The sequence below is a fragment of the Zeus faber genome, assembly GCF_960531495.2.
Source record: "Zeus faber genome assembly, chromosome: 2".
Taxonomy (NCBI): Eukaryota; Metazoa; Chordata; class Actinopteri; order Zeiformes; family Zeidae; genus Zeus; species Zeus faber.
In genome coordinates, this window is record NC_137189.1 from 32,902,635 (window position 1) to 32,920,924 (window position 18,290).

At 43.6% G+C, this 18,290-nt stretch overlaps 1 protein-coding gene across 2 annotated transcripts in view; it reads right to left on the minus strand.

Moving 5' to 3' along the window:
- LOC307245655 (prostaglandin F2 receptor negative regulator-like) overlaps nucleotides 1–18,290 on the minus strand; it is a 72,230-nt gene that overhangs the window by 39,859 nt on the left and 14,081 nt on the right. For both annotated transcript variants that reach the window (XM_080021302.1, XM_080021301.1), the window contains 2 exons: nucleotides 11,060–11,470; nucleotides 7,057–7,488 (listed from right to left, as the gene is read on the minus strand). In XM_080021302.1, the coding sequence (XP_079877428.1) occupies nucleotides 7,057–7,488; nucleotides 11,060–11,470 (843 nt within the window). The remainder of the gene's footprint in view (nucleotides 1–7,056; nucleotides 7,489–11,059; nucleotides 11,471–18,290) is intronic.

Consider the following 18,290-nt stretch of genomic DNA (forward strand, 5'->3'; position numbering starts at 1 on the left):
TGTAAAGCACAACAAAAGGGTACAAAAATAATACGAGTAGATTCCTATTCCAGAAGCATCTAGCTGCTCGATTAGCTTATTGATCGAGGAGTGTGGTGGCAGCTGAAGAGACTGAATGGATAAGAATAGTGTCTTAATAGAACATTAAATTAGAAAAAAAGGGCTCAAAAAATAATTAAAGCAAAAAGTAAAAAAAAAATTAAATCGGCTGTTTTGAAAAGAAAAGCTCAAAGACTAATTATCGGGAGGACAGAGAAGAGATTCTTGGAACTTCATCCGGTACTTCAAAGCAAATTGATCCTGGCACACGGTCAGAGGAAAATTGCAGTTTCACAAGCGTCTAAACCCCTTCTACAGGAGATTCGACAAAATGTTATGCTGTTGATGTGACGTCATAAATTCTCTTGTTAACTTGGGCCGTGTTCACGAAAAGTGGCTTTAGAAGCGGCTGCAGGTCATGCCAATGTTCAAAGATGGTTGCACTCGGTTGCTTTGCTGGCAGAAAAGAATACTTCCCCAAGTTCAAAACCGATATCAAACCACCTTTTTAAGCAACTGACCAATCACGGCAGAGAACCCTAACCCAAGTGTAAATAGGATCAAAGCTGATACCATGTGCACTTAGTGTGAGCAGCTGTTCTCGTATCCACATGGAAAGCACTCCTGGCAGCGTTTTATCTCCAGAAATATGAGGTGTGAATGCACCCGTGGGACAACAGCAGTGATGAATTGTTAAGAATGTAGACGGCTGATAAGGTGTGGAAGGAGGTGAAACTCAATAATGGCTTTTGGCCCAGATAATATGAATAATCAGAGTCCTAACATCCTGTCCTGGTCAGCTGAAACACAGTGCCAGTCACATGGAAGTCATCCATCATGTCGACTGCGCCAAAGCAGAATAGGCCCAGTAGCACCGACAGACCCCAGACCTGCTTTAACAGCTGGCAACAGGAGCAGTTTCGAAGGTCTGCAGCATAGAAAAGAGAAACCTACAATTTCTGTGAATGAGTTTGGGCATGAGTGACTGTTCCTCCCATGGGGAACTGCTTCACAAGTTTGCAGGCTGTGCCTCGAGCAGAGCATCTTGGGAAAAACGGCCACCCCTGCAAGCCACTCGTCCATCGAACAGGAACCAACTGGGTGTACGCGTATACCCAGGCACAGACACACACATAAGTCCAAGACATTTTATAACGTTTCTGATTTTCTGCGTGCGCGCGTGTTGCAGGTATCAATATTCATAATGCAAAGGAATGTTTGGCCCGAGGCAGAAAAATGTCCACCGACAGAACAGTAGACTCGTACTCACTCGGTGTGTTAGGGGAAAACACACACACACACACACACACACACACACACACACACACACACACACACACACACACACACACACACACACACACACACACACACACACACACACACACACACACACACACACACACACACACACACACACACAAAAAAGTGTTTGAAATACATGCATCTGTCTGTAGCACTTGGTCTCTCAAGAGCTTACAACAGACCTAGTTTAGTTGCCCTCACACACTGGATCCATGCCCAGAAGATACACTCAAACACACCCACAAACGGAGTCACCCCATAACTGGGCTGATGCCATGTGTGCAACTGCGCGTGCACAGATACATGTATAAAACATATGAATTCACACATAGTAGTAAAAGATGAATGCGGACGTGTGTCCCAGATAACAGCTACACACATGTAGACCACCAAAATCATTTGTGTTTTTATGATGTCTCAGTGCATGTACGTCATGTGTCTCAGTGTCTAAACGTGCAGATAACTCGCCTGGTATTTCCACCCAAATGTGACCTGGAACCTCAAGGCTTCCCCGAGCCTTCTATCCATCTATCTGGAACAGATGTGACGACAACTTTGAGACGCGCTGCTGTTTGTCTCCCGGCTCGTACCATATGCAGGCTGAACCGTGGAAAACACAAAACTGTTTGGCAAAAAACTGTTACACGACACTTGTGGGTACTGTGCTCCCACTAGTCCCTACAGGTTCCCCCCACTTCAGTACACCCTACTAAAACCCATGGATTTTTTTTTTTTCCCCACTCCTGCAGTAGCCATGGAAACAGCTCTCTTTTCCAATGTCTTTATGAATTTCTACTTCAGCAGCCATTTAGCAGCCCCACTGCAATGTTTTTAACCTGCATTTGTAGGTTGGAAGTAGGAACTCCACCCGTCCCTGATCCAGTTCTGCACTGGCAGCCATGATAGAGTCCACCCATCCTAGTCATACTGTTGCAATGGCAGCCATGACAGAAGTCCACCCATCCTTGATTGAGTGCTATAGTGATAGCTATGATAGAAATCCATCCATCATTGATCTGGTGCCATCGTGACAGCCATGATACAAGTCCACCCAACCATGTTATAATGCTGCAGTTGCAGCCATGATAGAAGTCCACTAATTGTTTATCAGGTGCTGCAATTGCAGCCATGATAGAAGTTCACCCAACCTTGATATAGTGCTACAATGACAGCCATGGTAGAAGTCAACCAAACCTTGCTATAGTGCTGCAATAGCCACTATGACAGCAGTGCTACAGCAGCCATGATTGAAGTCCACCAAGTTCATTTTGACCTAGTGAGGATTAGTGAGGACAAAACAGTCTCAAATCACCAAACATCACCAATGCAAACCAAGAATGGCAAATAAGAAATAAACTTTGTACAAGGTAGTCAAATTTTGATAGTATGTTATTATACACCGATCAGCGACAACATTAAAACCACCACTAACAACCACTAATATTGTGTAGCTCCCAATCGTGCCGCCAAAACAGCTCTGACCCGTCGTGGCATGGACTCCACAAGACCTCTGAAGGTGTCCTGTGGTATCTGGCACCAAGACGTTAGCAGCAGATCCTTTAAGTCCTGAAAGTTGTGAGATGGAGCCCCCATGGACCAGGCCTGTTGTTCCAGCACATCCCACAGATGCTCGACCAGATCAGACCCTAACCCCGGCCATCCACATGATGAAGAAAACGTGAGTCATCAGACCAGGCCACCTCCTTCCATTGCTCAATGGTCCAGTTCTCACGCTCATGTACTCATTGTAGGCGCTCTCAGCGGTGGAAAGGGATCAGCATGAACACTCTGACCAGTCTGTGGCTACACAGCCCCATACGCAGCAAGCTTGGTTTCCCTGTGTGTTCTGACACCTTTCTATAATAGCCAGAATTAACTTTTTCAGAAATGTTTTACTACAGCAGCTGTTCTGTGGGATCGGACCAGATGGGCTAGACTTCACTCCCACATGCATCAATGCGACCATAGGGGTCAATGACCCTGTCGCTGATTCACTGGTTGTCCTTCCTTGCACCACTTTTGGTAGATACTAACCACTGCATACCAGGAACACCTCACAAGACCTGCCATTTTGGAGATGCTCTGACTCAGTCATCCAGCCATCATACTTTGGTCCTTGTCAATGTCGCTCAGATACTTACGCTTGCCCATTTTTCCTGCTTCCCACACATCAACTTAAAGAACTGACTGTTCACTTGCTGCCTAATACATCCCACCCCTTGACAAGCACCACTGGAACGAGATGAGCAATGTTATTCACGTCACCTGTCAGTGGTTAAAATGTTATGGCCGATCATTGTAGACTTTTCTTTGCTTTTGTTTGTTTGTGTCTTATTCCATTAGACACTTTGGGGCTCTGCTCTCCACAGCACACACATCAATGTAGTCAAATGTCTTTCTTTCACTCATTACACTTTTAATCCATTATCAAGAAGTTCAACAATTGAAAGAAATTGTTTAAGAAAATGTTGCTAATGTATCCGTTTTTGCCCAACAGCTTCGCTTGGTACATCACAATAGCACATGTTTAAAATATGTAAAATATGTACAGCAAACATGCAACAAAATGGTTGCCCCCAACGTGGGGCAATCATCCCACGATCCTGAGATTAAGAGTCTCATGCTCTACCGTCTGAGCTAGCCAGGCTGGTCACCCTTCCGATGGAGTCCTCTCCGGTGTCCGGCTAGGGATGTGTGGCTTTCTGCCCAAATGGTGTAAATATATACTGCAACCAAGATTCTTAAAGAACTATCTATCCTGGTGTGTCCTAATTCTGTCTCCCTCTCCTCCTCCATTTGAATTGTGTATCACAGTCCTCAATAAGGCTGAGTGGTTGGGACAAAGGAAGCAAAGGGTTGAAGGGGTTGAAGGGGTCGAAGGCCGGGATCAGAAGTCAATGGCAGCTCAGGGCAAAAATAACTCCTGAAAGTTACACAACTGGCCATAACATTTTTAAATGTGGTACCAAAAAAAAAATAAAAAAAAACACTCAATACTGAAAAGAATTTCCCCATAATGACCGCATTTTGAGAGAGCAGTTTGTTATTAGATGAGGACAGCCATCTTGTACATGGTTTGCCTACTTTTATATTGATGACTTGTCAGAAAACAGGCATGATTGCACAGAGAATTATGGTATGGAGAAATGAAAATCTCCTCAGAAGGTTCAAAACGCCCTGGAAAAATCATATTGTAAAAAAAAAAAAAAAAAAAAAAAAGTTAATGTCTTACATCGTTGACATAATTTCTTCCCACCGCACAAACACACTCATCACAAACGCCACTAAACCTCCCTCCTCCCCTTACTTTCTACACTCCCTCCCCCTTGCTTTCTTCTTTCATCTCCCTCTTCTTACCATCCCCCCGCTGCCCTCCATCATTGTAAACCCCCTTCCTGTTGGTCTCCATTTTCATCTCTGTCCCTTCTCTGGCTTTGCAGCAGCACAGCCAAGACCCGAGCATAGCCAAGTTCTCAGATACTTTTTTACTCCCAAAATCACCCTGCTGTGTTTCAAAAGGGATTTAGAAAGTTAAAGAGAAGGGAATTCAATGGAAGGACAGAACCACTCAAAGAAGATGTATAGATTTTTGGATTTATCTATGCAATTGAATTGAGCTGCTAAAATGACAAGGTAGAGAATTAGAGTGATGGTGATCATGAAATGTTCCTGAATGAACAGTATGAACCCTTTCTTTATTTTAAAAATATATCCAACAAAGATTACTACCTTTCAGTCAAGTCGGAAATAGCGCATGTCTTTAGTGATCACTAACAGAAATCACATAGAGACATATTTACGAAATCCAACGTAACATTGGCTACAGCAGGTCGCCAGCGTGAAGCGTTGAAACTACCCGTTTCTAGTCTCTTACATTAGCGTTAGCATGTTGCCAAAAGAGCTGATATGAGGAACCACAAAAGAATCAATAAGACCCTGAAAACCCTGATAAAATGCAGTTCACGACCACACATTTGCACGGTTGGACTGCATTCAAGCACAGTGAGAAGCACAGTCCCTAGAGCCATCACTTTTTTACATACGGTATAGAAGTTCTGGCTAAGATATATTATTAAATTGGGAGCCACATCTGATCAAGGTCTGTGAAAAATGCTGAATAATTGTGGCTTGTTAATTGGCGCTCCAAATTTAAACCTCTGTGGTTGCATTGACTCTTTGTGCCAACACTGGCTTCAAATTATCCAGAAGAACATGCCTGTGAGCAGATGGCATTTTATCAGCAGGTGTAAATGGGGTCGTAAAGCAGCAAATTATGAATCATCACACATCCAGTATGTGCTGAAAAAAAATTCAAACTCATGTTAAAACAACGACTAGAAAAAAACATCATTGGATTTTTTTTTTTGCTTTGTAAAAGCCAGTCCAATGATCACTTTTCGGACTTTCCCCTGGTTTGATCGTAAACCACTCAATGTCTATGCATTAAAACATGAGCTGCTTTGTAGATAATTCCCACTTGCAAAGGACACTCAAGTGACCACTATTTATAGCAGAGAGAGAGAGAGAGAGAGAGAGAGAGAGAGAGAGACCGACCACCTACAGGGAAAGTAATTGATTGGTGTGCCAAGTGTGTTTGACACCTTGCTCTTTAGAGACGATCGACAGACAGACAGACAGACACACACACACACGACAGGTCGATCTAGTTGCAGTAGGGGCAGATACTTTGACTTCAAGGACTGCAGTGTTTCCTGCTTTCTAAAATTCAAAGCACACACCTTACATGCGCACACCACCACCTTGTTGTGCTTGATCCGCTATTTTGCACTATATACATGTACACAATCATAGTCTAAATTTACCACAAAATGCAACAGGGTGTGGCTATTTTGGGGATGAAATTGGTATTGATCATCTCCTATGAATAAGATTGCCAAGATCGCCATTGCTTTAAGTCAATGTCAATGCTAAGGACATAATATGTTGGCATCATTTCCCAAAAAAGAGAGAGCATCCCTTTAAGTCAAGTGTAAGTCATGCTAATGGCATCATTTGTGGGGATGCCAACTTTATCTATAAATCCTCACAATATTTTGTTGGCTTGTTATGGTATTTCAATGCTAGCGACCAGCTTGCGGCTGTGAAGACTAACTGGGGCCCCCAGACTTCACAAGCCATGGGGAAAAGTTCTGTAATCTCCTAATGGCTTCGGAACATTCATGATGTCTGTGTGAAACATTGCATTTGAGCGCTCACAGCCCGTCCACTGTAGGGTCTTCTTTCCTTGTCTTTTAATGGTCAATTGGCATGTGGTGAGTTCAGCATTCCACTATCAGAGGAAGTGGAACACAAGCCCAGACTGCAACTAATCAACAGTACGTATGGAGTAAAAGTCTCCAAAACCGTTGTTCGTCACTTAACAAATTGGTTTCATCTTCGATTTCTTCCTTCGATAGGAATCACAGTCAACGTTCATGCCCTCAAACTGGCCTGAACTGCTTGGGTCTTTATTGGGTCATGTACTAATAGGTCTGCTCTGAAAAGATACAAGATACAAGCGTCTGCAAACAGTGACAGCTTGCTTGCTTTACCAAACATTTCAGACCTCAGATTGTGAGAGATATTAGGGGTCAAATCTTTTATCATCTTTCATTTTTTTGGGGGGGGGGTCAATCATTCAATTTCACCCCCAAAAAGATTGTTGTAGACACCTTAATTTCCATTCCATTTTTCAACATCCTAGGTACTCACTGATCTGGGACACCTGGACTGTCACTGGGTTGGACGTCTTCTCTGCCGCCTGGTACCACCTCCCTCCTCCTTCTTCTCCTCCTCCGGGAGCTTTCTCGATGAAGGCCCTGATGTGGCAGGTGTACGCCCCCATGTCCTCGGCGCCAGCGCCCCACAGCGTCAACCTGAACTGGCCACTGCCCGTGCGCTCCAGCGCCACCTGCCCCCCTCTGCCATTGTCCGTCGTCCCGTTCTGGGCTGGCGCCACCACACCGCCTCGGTCCAGAGCGGCGACGACGTGGCGTCCGTCACGAAGCCACGTCACGCCGAGGGCCAGCGAGGGAAGGTTGTCGGACGACACCGAGCACAGGAGGCTCAGGGTGCCGCCCGGAGAGAGGTGGGTGGGGGAGGAAGAGGAGGAGGAGGAGGAGGCAGTGACGTTGAGAGACTGGCCTGGTGAGGAGAGAGAGGGGAAGAGAAAATGGGGGGGGGGGGGGGGGCAATCAACATATGTTCAAATAAAGAGCATGATAGAGAAGATAGATAGGATAACAAAGATACATTATTCAAATCACAGCGTCACAACAGCTCACATAAAGGATAAGGCATAGCACTAAACTAATAAGAAATTTAACGTTACAGAATTCTCTGTAACAAGTGACCCCAAAAAAAACCTACAAGATAGGAAAAAATGAAAATATACAATAAACCTACAAATTTGCAATAAACAAACCGTTTTCCTGGAGGGTTTTTTTTACTGTTAGGTTTATTTTTACCTACCTACCAAAACAAAGCAAAATTAATCAATGAACAATCAAAAAAATAAGCAATATAATGTTATGATGTGATTGTACAAAATATCACTGTGTCCAAAATGGCGTTCTAGCATAGTATTTAGCAAGCCACCTTAGTGCTTAGTACATCCGAAAACCATGATACGCATCAAATAATATATTCCACAATGCAGTGGGAGTGACCAGTGAGTGCTTCAGCTCAGTGGGTGGAGCACAAACCAGAAGCCCCACTCGCAAAAAGAGCAGGGGGTAGAAAACATACAAAAACTAATTTAAAAGGCATGCTGAGAAAAACACAAACAAAACATCTGGAGGGCTTCATCTTCTTAGCAAGGAGTCATTTAAAGTATAACATGAAGAGGTGAGAGAGGAAAAAAAATAAAAAGGCATTTTGCTGAAGCAAATACAAAACTTAAGAGGAAAAGTTTTGTCTGTGAAAGCGGTTGGATGCCGTGCAACCCCCAAAAACTGGAGGTGTAGAGGACGAAAAAAAGGGGAAGAAATCCACCATACCATAATAATCTGAGGGATAAAGAAACAAAAAGACCAACTCTGTTTGACTTTTCTCATTCTGGCTACTTCCAGCCGGTGAGTCAATATAAAGCCAACAGGGAGACAATGGACTCAGACATTGATGACATTGACAGTGTGTACTTACGTCTGTGTGTGTGTGTGTGTGTGTGTGTCTAAACAGTGCTCATCTCTCATTTCATTACAAAGTGCTGTTTTAAAACGGCACTGGGGATTCTCGTAACCCAGAAAGATTTAAGATACCGTGACCACAGCAACCACAGCGAATGTGTGTGTGTGTGTGTGTGTGTGTGTGTGTGTGTGTGTGTGTGTGTGTGTGTGTATTGCTAGACTTGTGTGGATAAGTGTGAGTTTTTAACCCTTCGAGTGAGGACATTTTATAAATGTGAGGGAATTTCGATCCGGTCCTTACATTTTTTCCATTTCAGCTGCCTACTCGGTCTTTTGTGTGTGTGTGTGTGTGTGTGTGTGTGTGTGTGTGTGTGTGTGTGTGTGTGTGTGTGTGTGTGTGTGTGTGTGTGTGTGTATGTATCGGGGGGCCTCTCTGCAGAGTGTGGGAGAAAGGATGACAGACAGTGCCGGGGTCAGGATCTTCCTGGGAGAGGGCAAAGAGGATGGATGGAGGGGTGGAGGGATGGAGGAGCAGCTTGAGAGAGGAGAGTCCTCTAATAATGAATGCCATCGGGGGCCGGAGCCCAAAAAAACCTGGGAACTCGACACCACGCAAGAAAATAACCTACCCTATCAATCTCACAAGATCAAAAATAATACATTAAAAATAAGAAACAAAAGGGAAGTAACACTTGAGTAAGATACTATTTTTGGTACAAATTTTGATAGTCGTTCTTTTAGTTTACGTTTTTTTTGTGAGTTGAAGGAAAAAAATTATTAATAAAAAATAAAAAAGCTTTGTGACCCCGTTTCTCAAAAACGGCGACGTGTCAGTTGACCAAATGGCAGCGTTCCCACACATTTTTGCTAATGAATTTTCAAAACTTTTCCATAATAATTCACCCCATTTCCGTGACTAAGTATTTTAAAATAGGCAGGCGCAGGAATAAGGTTCTTACTCCAACGCGCTTTGCCCTAAAGATAGTTTTGTACTTTCCCCAAACGCGAGGGCGCGCATGACGCAAATGACTTCGCCAGGGGGAGGTGCCAGGGCAAGTTGGGACCTGCGCGACGTCGCGGTGCAAAGTTGCACATCTCCGAGATTTTGCGAACTTTGGGACGCAAGGGGCGTTCGCTGAAAATGCATTGGAAGCGATGGGAGATCAGCGTTTTGCTGTTTTATCTCTGGTATGTTGGACAACGTCGATCCGCAGCACGAGTCGGATGAAAATTTAAAGTCAAAGACCTTTTGACACAGACACAAAATGGTATATGCAAACAGCTCACTCGGGTTTAGTGATTTTATTGTTAATAAACAGTCATTGTAATGTTCAGTTTACAAATGAAAGGTAACGTTTATTGGTATTTACGTGCAGTTTATTTTTTCAGAGAATCTTGCAACGAGGGATAATAATTACAAATTGTGACTCCGTTCCGGAACAGAATGTTTCGTTAAGTTCCTCTGAAAAAAAAAAATGCTGAGTAGGACATACTTCAACACGCCTCTCCTGTCTCGGCATGGAACGGGCCGACAGACCAGCTCCTTTTCGGCGCTTTTGTCGGATTTTAACCATCATGAATAGCAATTCCTCCTCGGCACAAACAAGCTCTAATGCCCTGCGGGCAGCCATGTTTGCGGTCTAGCGCTCTTCTTCGTGTACTACTTCCTGCTTCACACAGTACTTTCTCTCTACTGCCACCTGTGGTTATTGAGAATACTGCAGAGGACAATGCGACATTCCTGCCGCCGACTAGCGCCAATGTGTACCACGTGATACTAGAGAGGTTTCAACACTTACACAGCCTGTGCAGTGCAGCACTAGATTTTAAATTAATAATGTAATGAACGCATTTCCCATTATGTAAGGCAGGTTTTGGGATTTTCTTAAACATATTTTAAAGAATAGCCAAAAACAGTGTATATTCAAAACTTTTCAATAACATTCTGTGAATTCCAAACCATGGCCAGGCCTGGAAAACAGTTTTTTTTAATGTAATAACTTTTCCAGGAATTTCATGACCCCGGTCAATCCTGAAATACACTTTACCCACATGCAAAACATTTGGAAAACTGTTTTGCACGTGACCGTGGTGAGTTATTTTGGAAGGAAAATGTGTCAATGTTGTGTTGGTTTGTTTGCATTGCTTTGCTAGTCTCGTAGTTTTCTAGTTAACATTTAGGTTTACTATATATAGCCAATTTTTCTCATTTGTTTGTTTTTGTTGTTTATGTTATTGGTTTATTGCAATTTTTTATTGTACATTGTTTATTTTTAGGGTTTATCTTTCTGGTTTTTTTGCCTGTATTTTGATGTGAGCAGCTGTGACACTGAAATGTCCCTCCAGGGAGGTATAAAGTGTCCATCAGTCTCTACCAGGACCAACAATTGTTATGAAATAAATCATTGGATCATGTGGGGAAAATGGTGTGATTCCACAAAATTACAAGGTCGGACAAATAATGTGGGGATGAATTTGAATTCATTCTGAAAAAACTGTGGGAAAGAAAAGCGTAATGAAATGACCAGCACCGGCAACTGTAAAAAGGGTTTCTCCTATGACATGAAACAACTGTCCCTCTCTCTCACCTGTGGGAGTGACGGCCACCTCCCCCATCTCCCCCCTGCGCTCCACGATGCTCCTCCACTGGCCGCCGTCCTCGTGCGTCCACTCACGGCCCGTGCACACGTACGCACCCTCGTCGGCGGCCGTGGCACGCGTCACCACCAGCCGGAAGACACCGTGGTCGCCGGGCACCAGGCGGAGGCCCCCGTCGGCGTAGCGCCGGGCGTAGCGACCCCCGGTGGTCACGCCGCCCTGCGGGCCGAGGGTCAGCACGTCCTCCAGCGGCGCGGAGCCCTTCCTCAGCGACCAGGTGACGGAGAGGTAGGTGGGGTGCATGAGGCGCCGCGTCACGTTGCACGACAGCACGATGTCGCTGCCCTCGGCGACCACAGGGGGCGCTGTCTGCGCCGACACCTTAAGGGTGTCTGGGATGACTGCGGAGGGACAAACAGGAAGTTAGTGTGGGGAGTCCATGTCAACATCTTACACTAATAGAGAGAAATAGCAAGAGAGATAGAGAGCCTGAATAAAACAATAAAATAAAAGTAAAAACAAACCAGAAAAAAATTGGAAATACACAATAAACCTTAAAACAAGAGAAAATATAAAATATAATAAAAAAAGAGAATACATATTTGCGGATTATATTACATTTATTTTTGATTTGTGACAGAATTTCTTCCATAGGGTTCTATTTGCTTTAAAAGAAAATAAAAAATGATTTCCCAAGCGTTACAGGCGTAACAGTAATATATGAATACAAAATAATATAAAATAATTGTATTCAAGCAAAGTGTGAGTCACATTCAGATGAGTTTGTAGCAGAGACTGTGTGGAAAATCCATTTGGGACATGTGACTGGAGAGACATTGGAGCCATCAAGCCTGTTTCAAAATGTCAAGGATGGAGGGAGATCGAGCGATAGACGGACAAACAGATAGATAAAGGAGGGAGGTAGGACAGAGAGAGACGGCAGGGAGAAATGGCCAATAAAGACAATGACATGAACGAGCAAGAGGGAAGAGGATAAAAGAGAGGGGTTGGAGGTTAGACACGGAGAGAGAGAGAATGCCAGCAGCCATTTAGACAATCAAATGTCAACCTGAACTGCAGTTGTTTGTTTGCCAAACAGTCATTTTTACAAAGCTCCGCAGAGTAAAAGCCTTAATAAGTGTGTGACACACACACACACACACACACACACACACACACACACACACACACACACACACACACACACACACACACACACACACACACACACACACACACACACACACACACACACACACACACACACACACACACACACACACACGGTGGAGATGGTAGTCTCTGAGTCAAAAACTATTTTTGGGAGGGGTGGGGTGAATTAAGCAAGAGGAAGAGGATAGAAGTGACCCCAAAATAGTGATGGATGTCAGATATTGTTTAGATTGAAATGCAATGTAGAAATGAAAGCAGCAACAAAAAAAAATGGACTGCACCTTTAGCTTTGCTGTATTTGAAGCACCACCCAGTGGAATACGGTATGGTGGAGTGGATTGCATTTTTAGGAAGATAGTCTTTACTGCCGACACAAATTGGTGTGGTTTATGCGACCTCCTTTAGGGGGCGCTATTTGTCGCCAACTGTCCTCTGTTACCGATGGCGCCTTGAAAAGGTGAACTGACCTGACCTATCAGATAACTAATCAGCTGCCTGCAAACTTATCTGCCCAAGTTGCACTTTAAGTGAGTATCTCAATGTGTGAGACTTGCTTTCATCTGTTTATGTTATTCAAAAAGGAGCACCTAAATAAAAGGAATCGTCATTGTACAGGTCATGTTGTGGGCTTTGTATTTTTCTTTGAGGAAAACGGAGAACAACTTGAGCGTGATTATTATTTTCTAAGCTGTATATAGTAGTTATTTGAGGCAAAAAGAATATTGGATTGAATCACAGATACTTAAAGTTGCAGAATCGGTAAAGAAAAAGTGCTATCGTCCCATCCCTAGTGTTAACTCATCTGCTAACCAGCTAACAGCTAACTAACACACTATCAAGACAAGAATCAGCTCGTTACCACCAACCTGTTTGACAGGCTGTGAAAAAGTTGTCTCACACACACCAACTTCTGTGTGTGTGTGTCTATACTTGTGAGGACTGGTCTCCGAATTGACAATTTTTTGGTTTGGAAGGGCCCTATAGGAACACTGGTCCTCACTAACCAGCAGCATTTCCGTTATCGGGTAATTGCCAGTTTTTGACCGGGAAAATCTGTTGAAGTCCGACATATTTAAATCTCTACGGTCATAATGTTCAGTAAAAATAATTCCCTCTGAGCACAATTTGAATTAGTGCTTGGTGGATCATTTGATGAGAAAAAAAAAAAAAAAAAAAAAAAAAGCAGATCTGTTCATTTCCACACTTGGCAAATTGCAATGGCAAGCCAATCAGTTTGGACGATCTAAAGCTGATCTGAAAGCTTCACCTCCGACCAATCACGTTTGTCGATATAGAACTAAGCCCCGCCCCCTTCCTCATGGACAGGTTGCGCTTGTAAACACATTAGACACGGAGCGGAGACGGAGCCGCAGCGTCTAGAACTCTGAGGAGAAGCAGAAAGATGATGTGTCGTTAGGACACATACATCCATAGTTTGGCATTTATTTTAAATATTTAAGCTCCGACCCAAAGCAGACGGTAAATATTCATTGTGAAAAATATGTCGACGGGACAAAGACGGGCAAGATCACAAATTTATTTTGTTTTTGATATGGTCAAAATGTTATTTTAGTGAAATGTTAATTAAAGCAGCTGCACTTGTTGCTTATCGTTCACAAACAGAAATTATTTGATTTCAAGTAGTAATATTCGGCTTTTACTGACGGGACTTATTTCATTTTGAATATTCAATAAAAAATATTATACATCTACATGCTCTGATGATTTCATTCTCTATATACAACTGCATACAGCTATACTGTCTTCTATATACAGACTTCTATATACTGCAAAGTGGTGGTAGGGGAGTGTGTTGCTAGGCAGCATCAGATGGTGGTCTGTAGGATGACTCTGGGGGGCAAGAAGAGGAAGAGAGTGAAAGAAGAGCCAAAGATAAAATGGTGGAAGTTGAAAAAGGAGGAGTGTTGCATGCAATTTGGGGAAGAGGTAAGGCAGGCAATGTATCATGTGGGAAGAAGAAGGAAGACAAGGACTCTTGGTGGTGGAATGAGGAAGTACAGCAGAGCATAGTGCAGAACAGGTTGGTGAAGAAGAAATGGGACAGTCAGAGAGATGAAGAAAGCAGACAGGAGTACAAGCTGATGCGGCGAAGGCGAAGAGAGAAGTGGCAAAGGAAAAGGCATACAAGACATATGGGAGCTTGGACAGTAAGGAAGGAGAGAAGTACTTGTACCGATTGGCAAGACAAAGGGAGCAAGCTGGGAAGGATGTACAGCAGGTTAGGGTGATGAAGGATAATGATGGGAATGTGCTGACTAGTGAGGAGATTGTGTTGAGAAGGTGGAAGGAGGACTTTGAGGAGTTGATGAATGAAGAAAATGAGAGGGAGAGAAGAGTAGATGATGTGGGGATAGTGGATCAAGAAGTGCAGCAAATTAGCAAGAATGAGGTGAGGACAGCATTAAAGAAGATGAAGAGTGGAAAGGCAGTTGGCCCAGATGACATACCTGGGAAAGCATGGAAATGTTTAGGTGAGATGGCAGTGGAGTTCCTAACGAAACTGTTTAACACCATCCTGGAAAGGGAGAGGATGCCAGAGGAGTGGAGAAGAAGTGTACTGGTACCCATCTTCAAGAATAAGGGAGACGTACACAGCTGTAGTAACTACAGGGGAATAAAGTTGATCAGCCACAGCATGAAGCTATGGGAAAGGTTAGTGGAGGCTAAGTTAAGAGGAGAGGTGGGGATCAGCGAGCAGCAGTATGGTTTCATGCCAGGAAAGAGCGCTTCAGATGCAATGTTTGCTTTAAGAATGCTGATGGAAAAGTACAAGGAAGGCCAAAGGGAGTGGCACTGTGTCTTTGTGGATTTAGAGAAAGCATATGATAGGGTGCCGAGAGAGGAAGTGTGGTATTGCATGAGGAATTGGGGGGTGGCAGAGAAGTACGCAAGAGTGGTACAGGACATGTATGAGGGCAGTCAGACGGTAGTAATGTGTGCAGTAGGCGTGACGAAGGCATTTAAAGTGGAGGTGGGATTGCATCAAGGATCAGCTCTGAGCCCTTTCTTGTTTGCAATAGTGATGGACAGGTTAACAAATTTAACCAGGCAGGACTTTCCGTGGACTATGATGTTCGCGGATGACATTGTGATCTGTAGCGAGCGTTGGGAGCAGGTTGAGGAGAGCCTGGAGAAGTGGAGGCATGCATTAGAGAGAAGAGGAATGAAAGTAAGCAGGAGTAAAACAGAATACATGTGCCTGAATGGGAGGGAGGGCGGCGAAAAGCTGAGAATGCAAGGAGTGGAGGTGGAGAAGGCGGATGAGTTCAAGTACTTGGGGTCGACCATCCAAAGCAGCGGAGAGTGTGGGAAAGAGGTGAAGAAGAGAGTACAGGCAGCGTGGAGTGGGTGGAGAAGAGTGTCTGGAGTGATCTGTGACAGAAGGGTTTCAGCAAGAGTGAAGGGGGAGGTCTACAGGACGGTGGTGAGACCAGCTTTGTTGTACGTTGTTGTCTATGTTGTTTAGAGGCGGTGGCACTGACAAAAAGGCAGGTGGCTGAACTGGAGGTGGCAGAGTTGAGGATGTTGAGGTTTTCATTGGTGGTGACAAGGATGGACAGGATTAAGAATGAGGACATTAGAGGGACAGCTCAGGTTGGACAGTTTGGTGGAAAAGTGAGAGAGGCCAGATTGAGACGGTTTGGACACGTGTGTAGGAGAGATGAGAGTTACATTGGGAGGAGGATGCTGAGGGTGGAGCTGCCAGGCAAGAGGAAAAGAGGAAGGCCAAAGAGGTTTGTGAATGTGGTGAGGGAGGACATGCAGGCGGTTGGTGTCAGGGAGGAAAATGCGCAGAACAGAAGGCATTGAAGGCAGATGATCCGCTGTGGCGACCCCTAACGGGAGCAGCCGGAAGAAGAAGATACAACGCTTATCAATTGTTTTTAAGCTCAATAAACAAAGATAATATTGAACTGGAATCACTCCCATTTGTCCAAGAAATTGAAATCTTCAACGACATGTTGACCGGCAGCAATTATTTCTAACAGAAACTCTGCTAACCAGGTGTATCTACTTGGGACTCACTTTGATACAAGTACAAGAATGTTATTTTTGTGTGTGTTCTCTCTTTAAAATGCTCTTTATGAAGCTATCAATGAAACCTGTCAATCAAGGCAGTTCGGAGACAATGAAAGGAAACGCTCTTTGTTACCAGGCTGTCGAGTACATCGTAGTGCTCGGCGCGTTCGGAAGAAAAGACTTAAAACCCAGACTAGCTTTCAGGTGTCGAGAGAGAGAGAACTATCTTATATTGACATATATATACATTCAAGAGGTTTATTTGTTACACACACACACACACACAGGATATTTTTTATTATTTGTATTTTTGAATCTTTAATGCTTGCCGTACACTGACCCTAGACTGTGTGTGTGTGTGTGTGTGTGTGTGTGTGTGTGTGTGTGTGTGTGTGTGTGTGCGTGTGTGTGTGTGTGTGTGTGTGTGTGTGTGTGTTCATGTCAAGGGCACTTCCCCTTTGAAGACTTATAACTCGTAATGGAATGGAATGCTGTGTGTATGTTTTATTATTAGATAACAAACATATTAAGGATGTTAATAATTAACTGATTAACCGTTAACTGAAAATAAGAATTTTTACCGATTAATACTTTCAGTTAAACAGCTAAAAGAAAATACTATTAAAATGTTTTGGGTACAAAAAAAAAAGTTTGTTGCATGGTAAAAGAAAAATTGGCTATACAATCTATTTGTTAAATACAACTCATGGGGGCGACCCGTTCACACAAGCCTTTTATTTCAGGCATGTAAGAGGACGACTTATGCCATGGACACATGACATGACTTTCAAAGATCACTGCACTGTTCACACTACACAACTTTCTGTCTTGTGATCGGGAATCTTGCTTTTCACAATCTTTCACCAGGAGGAATACCCGGCGATTCTGTCGGGTCTCCAAAACACACGTTAGAAGTGACGCGATACCATGCGCGGCACAGGATTATTATTATTATTATTATTATTTTTAAATTAAATTCTTGATCACTGTTAAAAAAAAATAAAAGCAAAATTTAAATAAGACATATATTAACAACTTAGAGAAAAGTAAAATAGGTATGTTGTGTGTTTCTGGCTGCTTCTCCTTGCACTCCCATCTCTCAACACACACACACACACACACACACACACACACACACACACACACACACACACACACACACACACACACACACACACACACACACACACACACACACACACACACACACACACACACACACACACACACACACACACACACACACTTTTTTTACCCGTCCGAGAGAACAACACCATCCGCGATCTATTAACTAGTGGACTCGTTCTGTGATATTACGCTACAACTAAGACTTGGACACAGCTCTAGTCTCCAGTTGAAAGCACTCCTAAGCAGGAAGCCATGCTGTGTTCACGGGCTCGGAAAACACGTGTGTGTGTGTCGTGTCTTTAGTTTTAATCTTTTTTTCTAGTCAATTTGGTCAAGTTTGTCAACATACAGCCATTACAAGATAATAACCAGTTCTTATCTTTGACAGCATTGACAATGAGCATGGCTCAGACCTCATCTGGTGGAGAGCTACTTTTAAATGGAACGATACTAATTTGAATTTACCATCTTAGCTATAAAGGCAGGAATCTCTGTCTGTATGGATGGATGGATGTCTGACCTTTGATTATCTCGACAACCGTTCATCTGATCTCCTTCACACTTGGTGGGTGTATTGCTGGGGACCCAAGGACGTACAGTGTTGAATTTGGTCACACGACACGTGTAATATTAATAAAGTTTCAGTAAACAGCAAACAGTGAGCAAGCGGGGGGGGGGCAGGGCTTCAGGGGTCAGCAACTGAGTCACACAAGTGTCTTTCCCTGGGTGTATGACTTTAACCGGCAGTTTCGTCCTCCATTGTAGAACACAGGACTAAATCATTTACATTTAGTTAAACTGTTCCATTAAAATGCCTAAGAAAGTCTTACATTTTGAATGCGCATGCACTAGTTGTTAACAATGACTAGACAAACAGGA